This window comes from Polypterus senegalus, chromosome 5 (genome assembly GCF_016835505.1).
Source record: "Polypterus senegalus isolate Bchr_013 chromosome 5, ASM1683550v1, whole genome shotgun sequence".
Taxonomy (NCBI): domain Eukaryota; kingdom Metazoa; phylum Chordata; class Cladistia; order Polypteriformes; family Polypteridae; genus Polypterus; species Polypterus senegalus.
The window spans coordinates 3,290,061-3,304,594 of NC_053158.1; the positions used below are offsets into that span (position 1 = coordinate 3,290,061).

The window sequence follows — 14,534 nt, forward strand, 5'->3', positions numbered from 1 at the left end:
GTTGGACTCTTCATTAAATAAAACTCTTCATTCGTGTGAAACATTGTTGGGTAAATGTGGAGTGCAGCTTCCTACGATTGTGTTAGGAACAGCAAATGATTTTCAGCTCCGACTTCACGTGAATGTTTTTGCTTATTCTAAAATGAAGGGTGCAGCGTAATGAGCACATAAGCTTTTTTGTTTCTTCCGTTAATTGAATTAAAATGACGAGAAGTGAACTTGAAAGCCTTGAGGCTGTGGAAGCCATTCAGGACTAATATTAATATTCCCTTTTTTAGGTTACGAAATGAATAAAATATGTGACCGCATGTTTGTTTCTGCATATGCTAGGCTTACACACATAAGGCAAAGATTAAATAAGGTGTCCCGCAGGTCGCAGATGAGCTCCATACCTGACGATGTTCATAACTTGATTTGGCTACCTACACTATTCAAAATGCCGATTCTTTAATGACACTTTATGGTTTCTTTGCTGGGTTTCTTTGCTCTTCGGAGAATTCTTGCTTGACAAAGCACCATAATATTTTGGGATGGGATCTTTGCAAATGAAGTTGGTTCACTGTGCGTTGAAAAATTTTCTAAAATATAGAAAAACAAAGTGAAATTTTGAATATATGGTAGATTACCTAGCAGGACACTAATAGATTATTAACCTGTGTTATCGTATGTAGGAAGAGTCCTTTTAAATTCATGGCTGATGGGTATTTCACAAATCTGTTACCGTCTGTTTGTGCTTATTTACTGAATGGAGTCTGTCACAGATCGAAATAAATCATCATGGGGATGGGTTCATAGGGGAGCAAGAATGGATCTTCACTCTGAAGATCCACTCTGGCACCTTCATTTTTGGAGAGTGTAAAGTAGATTGAGAAACGCTTCAGTTACCCTCACTCTCTGCGCACCTCATTGTGTTGTAGATTTCATTTTAAATTGATAAATTGGTCTTTTCTGCACTGTAATCTACATGTGATGACACATAGGCTTTGGAAAACATCTGCATCACCCCAGTCCCAAAGGTGTCACGTCCTAGTGAGCTGAATGACTTCCGGCCTGTCACTCTGACGTCACATGTGATGAAGACCATGGTGCGGCTGCTGCTTCACCACCTGAGGCCACAGGTCCACCACACCCTCAACCCTCTGCAGTTCACATACCAGGAGAAGGTGGGAGTGGAGGATGCCATTATCTACATGCTACACCGATCCCTCTCCCACTTGGACAGAGGCAGTGGTGCTGTAAGAATTATGTTTCTGGACTTCTCTAGCGCCTTCAACACCATCCAACCTCTGCTCCTTAGGGACAAGCTGACAGAGATGGCAGTAGATTCATACCTGGTGCCATGGATCGTGGACTATCTTACAGACAGACCTCAGTATGTGCGTCTTGGGAACTGCAGGTCTGACATTGTGGTCAGCAACACAGGAGCGCCGCAGTGGACTGGACTTTCTCCGGTCCTGTTCAGCCAACATACATCAGACTTCCAATACAACTCGGAGTCCTGCCACGTGCAAAAGTTCGCTGATGACACTGCTATGGTGGGCTACATCAGGAGTGGGCAGGAGGAGGAGTATAGGAACCTAATCAAGGACTTTGTTAAATGGTGCGACTCAAACCACCTACACCTGAACACCAGCAAAACCAAAGAGCTGGTGGTGGATTTTAGGAGGACCAGGCCCCTCATGGACCCGTAATCATCAGAGGGGACTGAGCAGAGGGGGCAGACCTATAAATACCTGGGAGTGCAGCTGGATGATAAACTGGACTGGACTGCCAATACTGATGCGCTGTGTAAGAGAGGACAGAGCCGACTAGACTTCATCAGAAGGCTGGCGTCCTTCAACATCTGCAATAAGATGCTGCAGATGTTCTATCAGACGGTTGTGGCGTCCTCTTCTACACGGTGGTGTGCTGGGAGACAGCATAAGAAGAAGGACACCTCATGCCTGGACAAACTGGCAAGGAAGGCAGACTCTATTGTAGGCACGGAGCTGGACAGTTTGACATCTGTGGCAGAAGCGGCGCTGAGCAGACTCCTGTCAGTCATGGAGAATCCACAGAACAGGATCATCTCCAGACAGAGGAGCAGCTTCAGCGACAGACAGACTGCTGTCACCGTCCTGCTCCACTGACACACTGAGGAGACCCCACACTATGTGACTCTTCAATTCTACCTGCATTGGGAGGTAAACGTTAACATTATACAAAGTTATTGTCTGTTATACCTGCATTGTCATCACTCTTTAATATTGTTTTAAATTATCTTTGTTTTTGATCAGTATGCTGCTGCTGGAGTATGCAAATTTCCCCTTGGGATTAATAAAGTATCTATCTATCTACATAGTGACAGTAAAAACATATAAAAAATATTAAAAACTGGAATCTCTCAGTGTGCACAGGGCTTTATCTCTCCCGGACCGCTAGATGACAGCCCTCGGGTTGCTGCAGCACTAGATAGATAGATAGATAGATACTTTATTAATCCCACTACAGATTCCCACAGGGCTTCATGGGAGATGGAGTACTGTTACTCAGCCCTATTGTGTCCGATGGGTGCCACCAGGGGGTGCTGCAAGGATTGGGGAGCCCCTACTTTGCCAGACTTTGAAGTGTTCCCAGACCACCCTAACGGGCCACCAGAAGTACTCCTGGGTGTTACAACAAAGATGCTCAATGCCAAAGTTCCAGGATCCAGAGTCGGGAAGTAGAAGACAAAACTTGCTTGATGAGGATTGGTGGCAGAGAGAAAAAGCGAAAGACGGGAAGAAAAAGACGACAAAGGGCCGAGTACTTTTATTGTACTGTGCTGTGTGCTTCGGTGTTGTGGAAAAGAACTGGGAAGTGTTTCCACAGAATAAAAAGCCTGTGTTGTGCTGGACTTGTCACTCCGTGTCAGGTTTGTGTAGCTGGAGCTCCCCCTACAGGCCATACACAATATATAAATAGTGCTTTTGTGTTACAGTAAATTCTGAGTTCATTAATGTTCTTATTAACGGAAAACTTAAGATGGATTCTTATAAACTTTTTCCCTACTGCCTTTTTGTTGCAGTTGCCTCTGCTCGTTTTGCTCCACATGAAAAAATAGAAGCCAAGGTTCATAAAATGCATTTGTGTATTTCTGTGGTTCCAAATATACAAAATAGAAAAAGAACACGAGGACGTTGTAAAGTTTTATGTGCAACACAAAGCAGTTTTGAGATTTCCAAAAGTCCCCAAGCGCCCAGAGTTCTCTTCATGTCAAAGCCAGTTCTTTGTTTTATTTTATTTGACTTTATTCTCTGACGTTGTCTCCTCTTCTACATCCAGTTCAGTAAGGCAGCAGTTGAAGAGCGTCTGGGTGAACCTTGTGAGGATCCCTAAATCAGATGAAGAGAAGACATGTGAGGGTCTTTAAAGCGGGGCTCAGATCATAAACAGACATGGCCGACAGTATTGATAACCCTTCCGTTTTAGTCAAATCCTGGACCATTCTTCGGAAAAGAATTGAAATTTAAAGATCTTATGTCATCCATACATTCATTTCTTTGGTTTGCAGTGGACCAAAACAAAACATCTGTGAAAAGAACTCGATCACTGCTTATTCCACCAAGATGTCCCAAAATGTCCGGGACAAAACTATTGGAGCCCTTTAGAAGATCTAGGACATTAATCGTCTTGTAGTGATCCCCCGTGTCTAATGGGAAGTATGCCTGCCTATGAAGGACTAACATCCAGTGTGGAAAATGTTTTGACGTAAGTCGACCAGACCCGGTTTGTAATTCCTGCCAACTTTCAACCCGGCAGCGGCCTGCACAGGCAGCCATAATGGAGGAAAATAAAGCTGAAGTCCATGAACTCACCTTGAAAAGATTGTGGCGTGACCATCAGCATGAGTGCTGGGCAGGTGGCACCATCCAAGGAACCTGATGAGCACGTCATCCACATGGGGCTGCACATGACAAAGCTGTCCATGAACTGGATGCACCGCAACCTCATGCCAGGTCAGAAACAAGTGCAAGCCATGTTGTCTCAGGCCAAGGCAGCGTCTTTGGCACAGTAGGGACGAGTTTGTCAACTGGAGATACAGACACCAGGATTGAAAGTTGGTGGAAATTCAAAACAAGGTGTAGGCCCATGTTTGTCAAGCGTCTTGGAATGACTCTACGGAATTACACTACAGTGATTAAAAATTTGTCCGACCTCAGAGTCACACATAAAAAAAATTAAAAAAAATAAAAAATTATGAAGCTAATCCTACACGCACGTCCCGCTAGGGTGAGAGAAGGAATGTTAAAGAATGGATGACGTCACGACTTCACAACACCCCTGGACGCAAACTGCAGGTCATGAGGTGGCTTTGTACTGTTACTATCAATAAGACTGCTCCACAAACATTAAAATAATAACAATAATAATAATGATAATAATAATGATATTCAAAGTAGTAGAAGAAGAAGGAAAACATAATAAGGTAGGAGAGTGTACTAAACTGCTTGTAATTGTTGCCAATTCACTACAACATCAAAAACAAGTTCTACAAGTACTTGGAGGTCCACATCAATGACAGGGTGGAGTGGTTGAGAGGAACCGAGAGGAACTACAGAAGAAAGGGCAGAGCAGACTCTCTCTATAAAGAAAAATGGGTCACTGTAATACGGGTAGGGACATCCTTCACGTCTTCTACACCTCTGTGGCGTCCAGCGTTGTGTGCTGGGCTGGTAACATCATGTCAAGAGACGACCACTGAATTAACAAGCAAATCAATTCTTTTATTTAATTTTCTTCCTTTTCAGCTGTTCTGGTGGGTGTGCATACTATAATCTATATATTTGATCCTGTCTACTATACTAAAATTAAATTCTTTCATATCTATATACAGTATCCATCTATCAATCATATAGTGCCTTTCACATCCATCTATCTATCTATCTATTATATACTGCCTTTCATAACTATCTATCCATTAAATAGTGACATTTCTATCTATCTATCCATTTATTGATCTATTATATAGTGCCTTTCATATCTATCTATCTATCTCTTCACATCTATCTATCTATCAGGGAGGGCCCAGGAGGCATCCTGATCAGATGCCCGAGCCACCTCATCTGACTCCTCTCGATGCGGAGGAGCAGCGCTCTACTCTGAGCCCTCCCGGATGACTGAGCTTCTCACCCTATCTTTAAGGGAAAGCCCAGACACCCTGCGGAGGAAACTCATTTCAGCCGCTTGTATTCGCGATCTCGCTCTTTTCGTCACTACCCATAGCTCATGACCATAGGTGAGGGTAGGAGCGTAGATCGACTGGTAAATAGAGAGCTTTGCCTTACGGCTCAGCTCCTTTTTCACCACGACAGACCGATGCAGAGCCCGCATCACTGCGGATGCCGCACCGATCCGCCTGTCGATCTCACGCTCCATTCTTCCCTCACTCGTGAACAAGACCCCGAGATACTTGAACTCCTCCACTTGGGGCAGGATCTCTCCCCAACCCTGAGAGGGCACTCCACCCTTTCCGCTGAGGACCATGCTCGGATTTGGAGGTGCTGATTCTCATCCCAGCCGCTTCACACTCAGCTGCTAACCGATCCAGAGAGAGCTGAAGATCACGGCCTGATGAAGCAAACAGGACAACATCATCTGCAAAAGCAGTGACCCAATCCTGAGTCCACCAAACCGACCCCTTCAACACCCTGGTTGCGCCTAGAAATTCTGTCCATAAAAGTTATGAACAGAATCGGTGACAAAGGGCAGCCCTGGCGGAGTCCAACTCTCACTGGAAACGGGCTCGACTTACTGCCGCAATGCGGACCAAGCTCTGACACCGTTGTACAGAGACCAACAGCTCTTATCAGGGGTCCGTACCCCATACTCCCGAGCACCCCCACAGGATTCCCGAGGGACACGGTCAATGCCTTTCCAAGTCCACAAAACACATGTAGACCGGTGGGCAAACTCCCATGCACCCTCCAGGACTCTGCTAAGGGTGAAGAGCTGGTCCACTGTTCCGCGACCAGGACTAAAACCACACTGTTCCTCCTGAATCCGAGGTTCACTATCCGACGGACCCTCCTCTCCAGAACCCCTAATAGACTTTTCCAGGGAGGCTGAGGAGTGTGATCCCTCTATAGTTGGAACACACCCTCCGTCCCCTTTTAAAGAGGGGACCACCACCCCGGTCTGCCAATCCAGAGGCACTGTCCTCGATGTCCATGCGATGTTGCAGAGACGGTCAACCAAGACAGTCCTACAACATCCAGAGCCTTAAGGAACTCGGCGATCTCATCCACCCCGGGCCCTGCCACCAAGGAGTTTTTGACCACCTCGGTGACTTCAGTCCCAGAGATGGGAGAGCCCACCTCAGAGTCCCCAGGCTCTGCTTCCTCATTGGAAGGCATGTTAGTGGGATTGAGGAGGTCTTCAAGTACTCCTCCCACACCCATAACGCCCGAAGTCGAGGTCAGCAGCGCACCATCCCCACCATATACGGTGTTGACACTGCACTGCTTCCCTCCTGAGACGCCGGACGGTGGACCAGAATCTCCTCGCCGTCCAAAGTCGCTCTCCATGGCCTCCAAACTCCTCCCATGCCCGAAGTTTTGCCTCAGCAACAACCGCCGCTCCGCTTGGCCTGCCGGTACCTATCAGCTGCCTCCAGAGACCCACAGGACAAAAAGTCCTATAGGACTCTTCTTCAGCTTGACGGCATCCTCACCGCCGTGTCCACCAACGGGTTCGGGATTGCCGCCACGACAGGCACCACCACCTTGCGCCACAGCTCCGTCAGCCGCTCAACAATAGAGGCACGGAACATGGCCCATTCGACTCAATGTCCCCACCTCCCTCGGACGGGTTGAAGTTCTGCCGAGGTGGGAGTTGAAGCTACTTCTGACAGGGGACTCTGCCAGCCGCTCCCAGCAGACCCTCACAACACGCTTGGGCCTACCAGGTCTGACCGCATCTTCCCCACCATCGGCCAACTCACCACCAGGTGGTGATCAGTTGACAGCTCGCCTCTCTTCACCCAAGTGTCCAAGACATATGGCCGCAAGTCCATACACACCACAAAGTCGATCATCGACCTGAGGCCTAGGGTGTCCTGGTGCCAAGTGCACATATGAACACCCTTATGCTTGAACATGGTGTTCGTTATGGACAATCCATGACGAGCACAGAAGTCCAATAACAAAACACCGCCGGGTTCAGATCGGGGCCATTCCTCCCAATCACGCCCTTCCAGGTCTCACTGTCATTGCCCACGTGAGCATTGAAGTCTCCCAGCAAAACGAGGGAATCCCCAGAAGGTATGCCCTCTAGCAACCCTCCAGAGACTCCAAAAGGGTGGATACTCCAAACTGCTGTTCGCATATGCACAAACAACAGTCAGGACCCTTCCCCACCCGGCGGAGGGAGGCCACCCTCGCCCACCGGGTAAACCCCAATGCACAGGCTCCAAGTGGGGCAATAAGTATGCCCACACCTGCTCGGCGCCTCACCGGGGCAACTCCAGAGTGGTAGAGAGTCCAGCCCTCTCAAGGAGATTGGTTCCAGAGTCCAAGCTGTGCGCCGAGGTGAGTCCACTATATCTAGCCGAACCTCTCACCTCGCGCTAGCTCAGGCTCCTTCCCTTCAGAGAGGTGACATTCCACGCCCCAAGAGCCAGTTTCTGTAGCCGAGGATCAGACCGCCAAGGTCCCCGCCGCCACCACCCAACTCACACTGCACCCAACCTCCTTGGCCCCTCCCATAGGTGGTGAGCCCATGGGGAGGAGGACCCACGTTACCTCTTCGGCTGTGCCCGCCGAGCCCCATGGGTGCAGGCCCGCCACCAGGCGCCGCCATCGAGCCCCACCTCCAGGCCTGGCTCCAGAGGGGGCCCGTGACCAGGCCCGGCAAGGGAAAACGCTGTCCAAAGTTTTTTCTTCATTGGAGGTTTGTTGAACCGCTTTGTCTCATCCCTCACCTAGGACCAGTTTGCCTTGGTGGTTCTACCAGGCATAAAGCCCCGGACAACATAGCTCCTAGGATCATTGGGACACGCAAACCCTCCACCACGATAAATCTATCTATCTATCAATCATATAGTGCCTTTCACATCTATCTATCATATAGTGCCTTTCACATCTATCTATCTATCTATTATATAGTGCCTTTCATCTATCTATCTATCTATCATACAGTGCCTTTCACATCTATCTATCATATATGCCTTCCTATCTATCTATCTATCTATCTATTATATAGTGCCTTTCATAACTATCTATCTGTCTATCTATCTGACCCTGCGTACTATACTAAAATTAAATGATTTCAAATATATTGATCTATTATATAGTGCCTTTCATATCTATCTGATCTTGCCTACTATACTAAAATTAAATTATTTCCTATCTATCTATCTATCAAACACAGTACTCACAACAGCCCACCCTCTCAGCTTTGACAAGATGCAGTGACCTTTTTCATTTCAAGACGTATTTCATATTATGTGTTTCTTTCCAGGCAGTGGTTTTCCCTGTGGTGACGTGTGCCTTAAGGGGACACAATTCCTTGTTTACTACCCCCCTCCCCCCTCAAAAAAAAAAAATCAAGTCTCAAAACCCCCTTTAGTGAGCTCTGTGTTTCACAATAGCAAGGAGCTTCCTTCTCCTGCTCGACATTTACACCATTTTTGCTCTCCACTGAAGGTCTCGTACCGACCCGGTCTGATTTACGCCAACAATTTTCAAGTTGCTTTAACAGGGTGAATGAGGACAACAATGATTGTTTTTTTGACAACACTCACTGTCATTGTTCTCTCAAGTCCATCATGATACTCATGATTGCTCACCGTTTAGATGACAAATGATCCTCGGCCTCTTCTCGACTGGTAAATAGATGCCAACGAGGTACACTGGCACACCAGACAAGGCGATTGCCACTCCAATCATCGAGTTGATGGTGTCTTCATAGAGGGGGACAACTACCAGGAAGAGGGAGCAGATGCAGTAAATCACAGGGAAGACGAGGCTCAGCTGAAAGAGAAAAAAACAGTGGGGGACCCCTGCTTAGGAAGCCATGGAGAGCTGATGTTTGAAAGAAGACTTGCAGTATTTAGTTTACCATTATTGTCCACAAGAGTCCATCTACTTTGGTCCAGTCAGTAGCATACAAAAGCACATTACATCATACAAGACATGCAATAAAGTACAAATGAATGACATATTTAAAAACATTAAATAACAGAATTCTAGAATAGTTACTTAATTTAACAAAACTGAGTTTGGCACATTAAAAAGTTCTATTACCATCAGTATTAAACTATTTCAACTTCTGCTTGTTTTGAATTTTGACAGCAACTAATGTCTCCCAGAAGATACATGGCATGTCATTTAATAACCAGATTATTCCAGACCAGGCTCATGAGTTTTTTATTTTTTATTTTTGGGGGTAATTTGGGTGGCTTGCGCTTATTCCAGATTGAAAATGGCACAAGGCAGAAACAAACCCTGTAGAGGGCGCCAGTCCATCACAGCCCAGAAGGTCAAATGTGTAAACATCTTTGTAAGCAGGGTGTCTGGTCATTTCTTATCTTCTCCACTTGATGTTTTCTTGAAACCCTAGTTGTGACTGTCCACAGAAAGCAGACCCCAGGTGGGTTATTTTCATAAGTTTATCTTTATTAGTCACAGACAGACCATAAAACCAGGCCAGGAATGAGAAAGTCTGTTCGGTGTCAACACGACATGTGCGGTAGTTCCATAGGGTGCTATCTGAGAAGTTAATTTTCCTCAGCTTTCTTAGCAGGTGGCTGCACTTTTGGCATTTTCTGCAGATGTATTGCATGTTTTCATTCAAGTTCAAGCTGTTATCCAATGTTGCACCCAGGGACTTAAAGCTACTCAGCTTGTTCTCCATTGAGGACCAGTGGTTCAACCTCAAGTAAATGAGCAGCACTTTTATATTTGTATAGATAGATAGATAGATAGATAGATGTGAAAGGCACTATATAATGATAGATAGATAGATAGATAGATAGATGTGAAAGGCACTATATAATGATAGATAGATAGATAGATAGATAGATAGATAGATAGATAGATAGAAAGGCACTATATGATAGATAGATAGATAGATAGATAGATAGATAGATAGATGATAGATAGATAGATAGATAGATACTATAGTACATTAGAACAATAGAACACTTTAGATGAGGACAGGCCATTCAGGCCAATAAAGCTCGCCAGTGCTCTGCATTTATTTCTTCCAATAAAAAATAAAGTCGAGTTTTGAAAGTCCCTAACATCTTAATGTCCACCACACTAATTGGTCACTTATTCCAAGTGTTTATTGTTCTTTGTGTAAAGAAAAACTTCTTAATGTTTGTTCAAAATTTACACTTTACAAGTTTCTAACTGTATCCCGTGTTCTTGATGAACTCATTTTAAAGTCACTATCTCAGACCACTGGACTAATACCCATCATTATTTTGAATACTTTAATCAGGTCTCCTCTTAATCTTCTTTTACTTAAACTGTGAAGGCTCAGCTCTTTTAATCTTTCCTCATAACTCATCCCCTGTAGTCCCTGAATCAGCCTCATCGCTCTTCTGTGGACCTTCTCTTGTGCTGCTATGTCCTTTTTGTAGCCTGGAGACCAAAACTGATGAGACCTCACCAGTGTGATATAAAGCTTGAGCAGAACCTCCTGTGACTTGTGCTCCACACATCAAGGCGCTATATAACCTGACATTCTGTTAGCCTTCTTAATGGCTTCTGAACACTGTCTGGAAGTCGATAGCTTAGAGTCCACTATGACTCCTAAATCCTTCTCATAAGGTGGACTCTCGATTTTCTGACCGCCCATTGTGTATTCAAACCTCACATTTTTACTTCCTATGTGTAATTCTTTACATTTACTGACATTAAATTTCATCTGACACAAATCTGCCCAAGCCTGTCTGCTGTCCAAGTCCCTCTGTGATGATAATTTGGAATCCATTATATCTGCTAATCCACCTATCTTGGTATCATCTGCAAACTTCACCAGCTTGCTCCTTATATTCCTTTCTAAATTATTTATAAATATTAAAAACAGCACCGGTCCTCCCTGCGTGGAGTTTGCATGTTCTCCCCGTGTCTGCTTGGGTTTTTTCCGGGTGCTCTGGTTTCCCGCAGATGCAGATCTGGTGCATTGGTGATTCTAAATTGTCCCTAGTGTGTGCTTGGTGTGTGTGTGTGTGTGCCCTGCAGTGGGCTGGCACACTGCCCGGGGTTTGTTTCCTGCCTTGTGCCCTGTGTTGGTTGGGATTGGCTACAGCAGACCCCCATGACCCTGTAGTTAGGATATAGCAGGGTTGGATAATGGATGGATGGATGGAAAAAATAGCAGCAGCCCTAGCACTGACCCCTGCTGGTCACCACTCTTAACATCACCCAGTTCTGATGAGGTTCCTCACACCATCACCCTCTGCTTCCTGTGTCTGAGCCAATTCTGCACCCATCTGAAAACATCACCCTGAACTCCCACTTCTTTTAATTTGATGCCCACCCTCTCATGTGGCACCTCATCAAATGCTTTCTGAAAGTCCAGATAAATAATCTCATCTGCTCCACTCTGGTCACATCCTTTTGAATCCCACCCAGAGAGTAACAGCCTGTTAGTAAAACACGACCTCCCTCTTCTGAACCCACGCTGACTGTTCCTAATAACTCCTGTCCTTGCCATGTGCTGCTTAATCTTATCCTTAATAATTCCTTTCATTTATTTTTGTGTGATGCCCGTTAAGCTTACTGGCCTATAGATGCTTGGATTTGCTCTGTCACCCTTTTTATATAATGGGATGATTTTTGTCATTTTCCAGTTCTTCAGAATCTCTCCAGTGCGCAGTGACTTCCTAAAATCTGTGTCAAGGGTTTCTATCTGCACTCGGCAGCCTCCTTAAGAACTCTGTGATAAATCTGATCTGGTCCTGGTGATTTGTTTGATTTCATCTTATCTAATCTAAGCAGCTCTTCTCTCTCTCTACAATTTCCAAATCCTTCAGAACCTCCTTAGTAGTCCCTGTTACCGTTGGGAGGTTATCCACTTCCTCACATGTGAAGACCTCATTAAATTAAAATGTGACTTGAAACAATCCGCTATTTCATTGTCTGCATCTTTTAATTCCACTTTGCTATTCCTGATGCACTTCACCTCCTCCTTGACTGTTCTCCCATCACAAGAACTATATTTTCAGGAGTTCCTGGACGATGTAGACCCAGGGCCACCTTTGTGTGTTGTGTTTCCATCGCCCAACAGGTGCTACAAGAATGATATAAAATACGTGGCATGCAAAGAAGAGTGATGTGCTGTAAAGTGAGGTATGTTTGTGAGTTCACGGGACCCCTTCACCCTTGTTGTTTCAACGTACGCTGGGCTTGTCTGGGTTGAGTATTATTTCTGTTTGCTGCATGGGAAACGGTTATGAAGTGTAATGTGGTACAAAGTGTTGCTCTCCATCACTGATAACACTTTAGAGACCGAATTACTAACAAACAGATTTATGTGCTTGTAGTCAGTGGCGGTTTTTGATATGGGCGACATGGGCCATTGCATTGACATCATACCGGTGCATTTTTGGGATTGCATGGGCACCGATCGGTTTTCTATTGCCCATTTGCGGGGAGTAAGGGTGCCCTCCATTTGCGAGGTGCGCCTGCTGCTGGCCGCACAGGGAGGAGAGGGACGGGGCGGCGGGGGGATTCTCCTGTGTGAAGCTGACGCCAGCTCAATGCCTGTGCTCTCTCTCTTCTTTGTCACAGGTTAGTAAATTCGCCATAATCGGAGTGCACATTACAGGATTTAAAACGGTAAAATATCGTCAATGAGATTTTGAACATGTTGATAAAATGATTTGAGCTAGTAAAACTTTTTTTGTATGGATATATATATATGTTTGCGTGCTAACCTACTAATGCAAATGACACACGTAGTGGAGAGCGGCAGGCGGGGAAATTGAACCCGAAATAATAAACTGACTGCAGCTCTGAGAGAAAAGCTTTATATAGTTATGAGTGACCTGGTGAACTGACGACTGGAGCGCCAGAGGGGTGTGGGGGCACAGGGCACCAAACAGGCTAGGAGTGGGTGTTAAGCCAGTGCACCAAACAGGCTAGGATCGCCCCTGCTTGTAGTCCACCAATCCGCACAATTTACTCCACAAGCCCCACCCATTGATAGCTCCTGGTTGAACAAGGTGTATCTGCCCTGGAGGAGGAGCTAAAAAAAAATACCAGAATCTACAAATGGAAGGAGTTCCTGCAGTGGGAACACAACCAAAGTTCCTAAGTTTCTAATAAGTCTCTGCTTCCTGAAAAAGTTCCTGCTGTGGCAATGCACCTCATGGGGCAGGCGTGAGTAACAAGTAAATGTCACTAAATGTCTCCTTCAGATCAGGAATTCTACACAAGTGGAGTGTAGCTTGGGACAGGAAGCACAGCACAGATCAGGACAGCTGTGATAACTGAAATCATCTACACTCAGTGTCCATTGGCCGCTGGTTGAAGTGAACAACCGATCAGGTGGCAGCATGTCACACTTTGTTGTATCCAGACACATGTGGGAGATTTACTAGTTGCTGGGCCATTAGAATGGCCAACATATGAGATTAATCCTACCTTGACGGCTACGGCTCTGACGATAAACACCGGACCCCAGTGTAATAATTTGGAGTCTTTAAATGGAGTCTAAAAGCACACAAGAGCAGCTCTAAAGAAGACGTCTTTGAAATTTGAGACACAAGCAGAGTCGACTTCTCGCTGAAGACGTGATACAGAGCGTCCGTGGCTCTAAAGAGATGGCCAGGTTTTTAAATAAATGATAAGGAGGAGGTGTGGTAGTGTGGCAGGAGTAGTTCCCAGGCGCACTGCGGGCGTTTCCTCACTGAAGTGCACAGGTGCGGGATCGTCCGTGTCCGTACATGACGCTGCGAGTTGCTAATCGCCAAACCCGTGCCATTATTAAAAGGAGAAGTGTGAGTGTGGAGGGGGAGAACAAAAGAGGAAAAAGAAAGATTGAAAAACAGAGAATGGAGGGTAGTGGAGAGAAAAAAAAGCCGGTGTGGGAGTGAGCGAGCGAGCGAGTGAACGAGAGCAGGCAGATGGGAGGAGAGCCCCTCAGAAGGAGTGCTGGGTCGACGCTCATGGAGGCGTAGGAAGCGGTCGCTCCAGCTGAGTCATCTCAAGGAGCTGGAGTGTCCCAGACGGTGGCAGGCTCGCCACGGAAAGGAAGGGGGAGTCAGGGAGGCTTGGGAGAGTGAGCCCCTGCGTGAGCGCCCTGGTCATTGGGGGGAACCCGAGTCTCGGTCCGACGGTGGCTGAGCGTAGCCAGGGGACCTGGAAGAGAGTCAGCGTCCGATAGGGTGACTCCTGTGTTGCACAGCTCATATGGGAAAAGCAGGGGAGCCGCCAGCTATAAGAAGAAGGCCCCGGGCTTTTACAAAAGGACAACATCCTGTCGTGGTTTTAACAGCTTTGCTTTGATTTTTAACCTCCACTTTTATCATATTGTTTGTTTTTATGAATTTTTATTTATTG

At 46.1% G+C, this 14,534-nt stretch overlaps 1 protein-coding gene across 3 annotated transcripts in view; it reads right to left on the minus strand.

Annotated features, from left to right (window-relative positions):
* The window catches only part of LOC120530112 (Y+L amino acid transporter 2-like), a 54,937-nt gene that overhangs the window by 4,615 nt on the left and 35,788 nt on the right, over positions 1 to 14,534 (minus strand). For 2 of the 3 annotated variants that reach the window (XM_039754288.1, XM_039754290.1), the window contains exons 9-10: positions 8,807 to 8,990; positions 3,092 to 3,353 (exon numbers count right to left, since the gene is read on the minus strand). In XM_039754288.1, the coding sequence (XP_039610222.1) occupies positions 3,259 to 3,353; positions 8,807 to 8,990 (279 nt within the window). In that variant the 3' untranslated portion in view covers positions 3,092 to 3,258. Of the gene's footprint in view, positions 1 to 3,091; positions 3,354 to 8,806; positions 8,991 to 14,534 lie in introns of those variants that run through there. The other variant, XM_039754289.1, reaches the window with a different exon arrangement.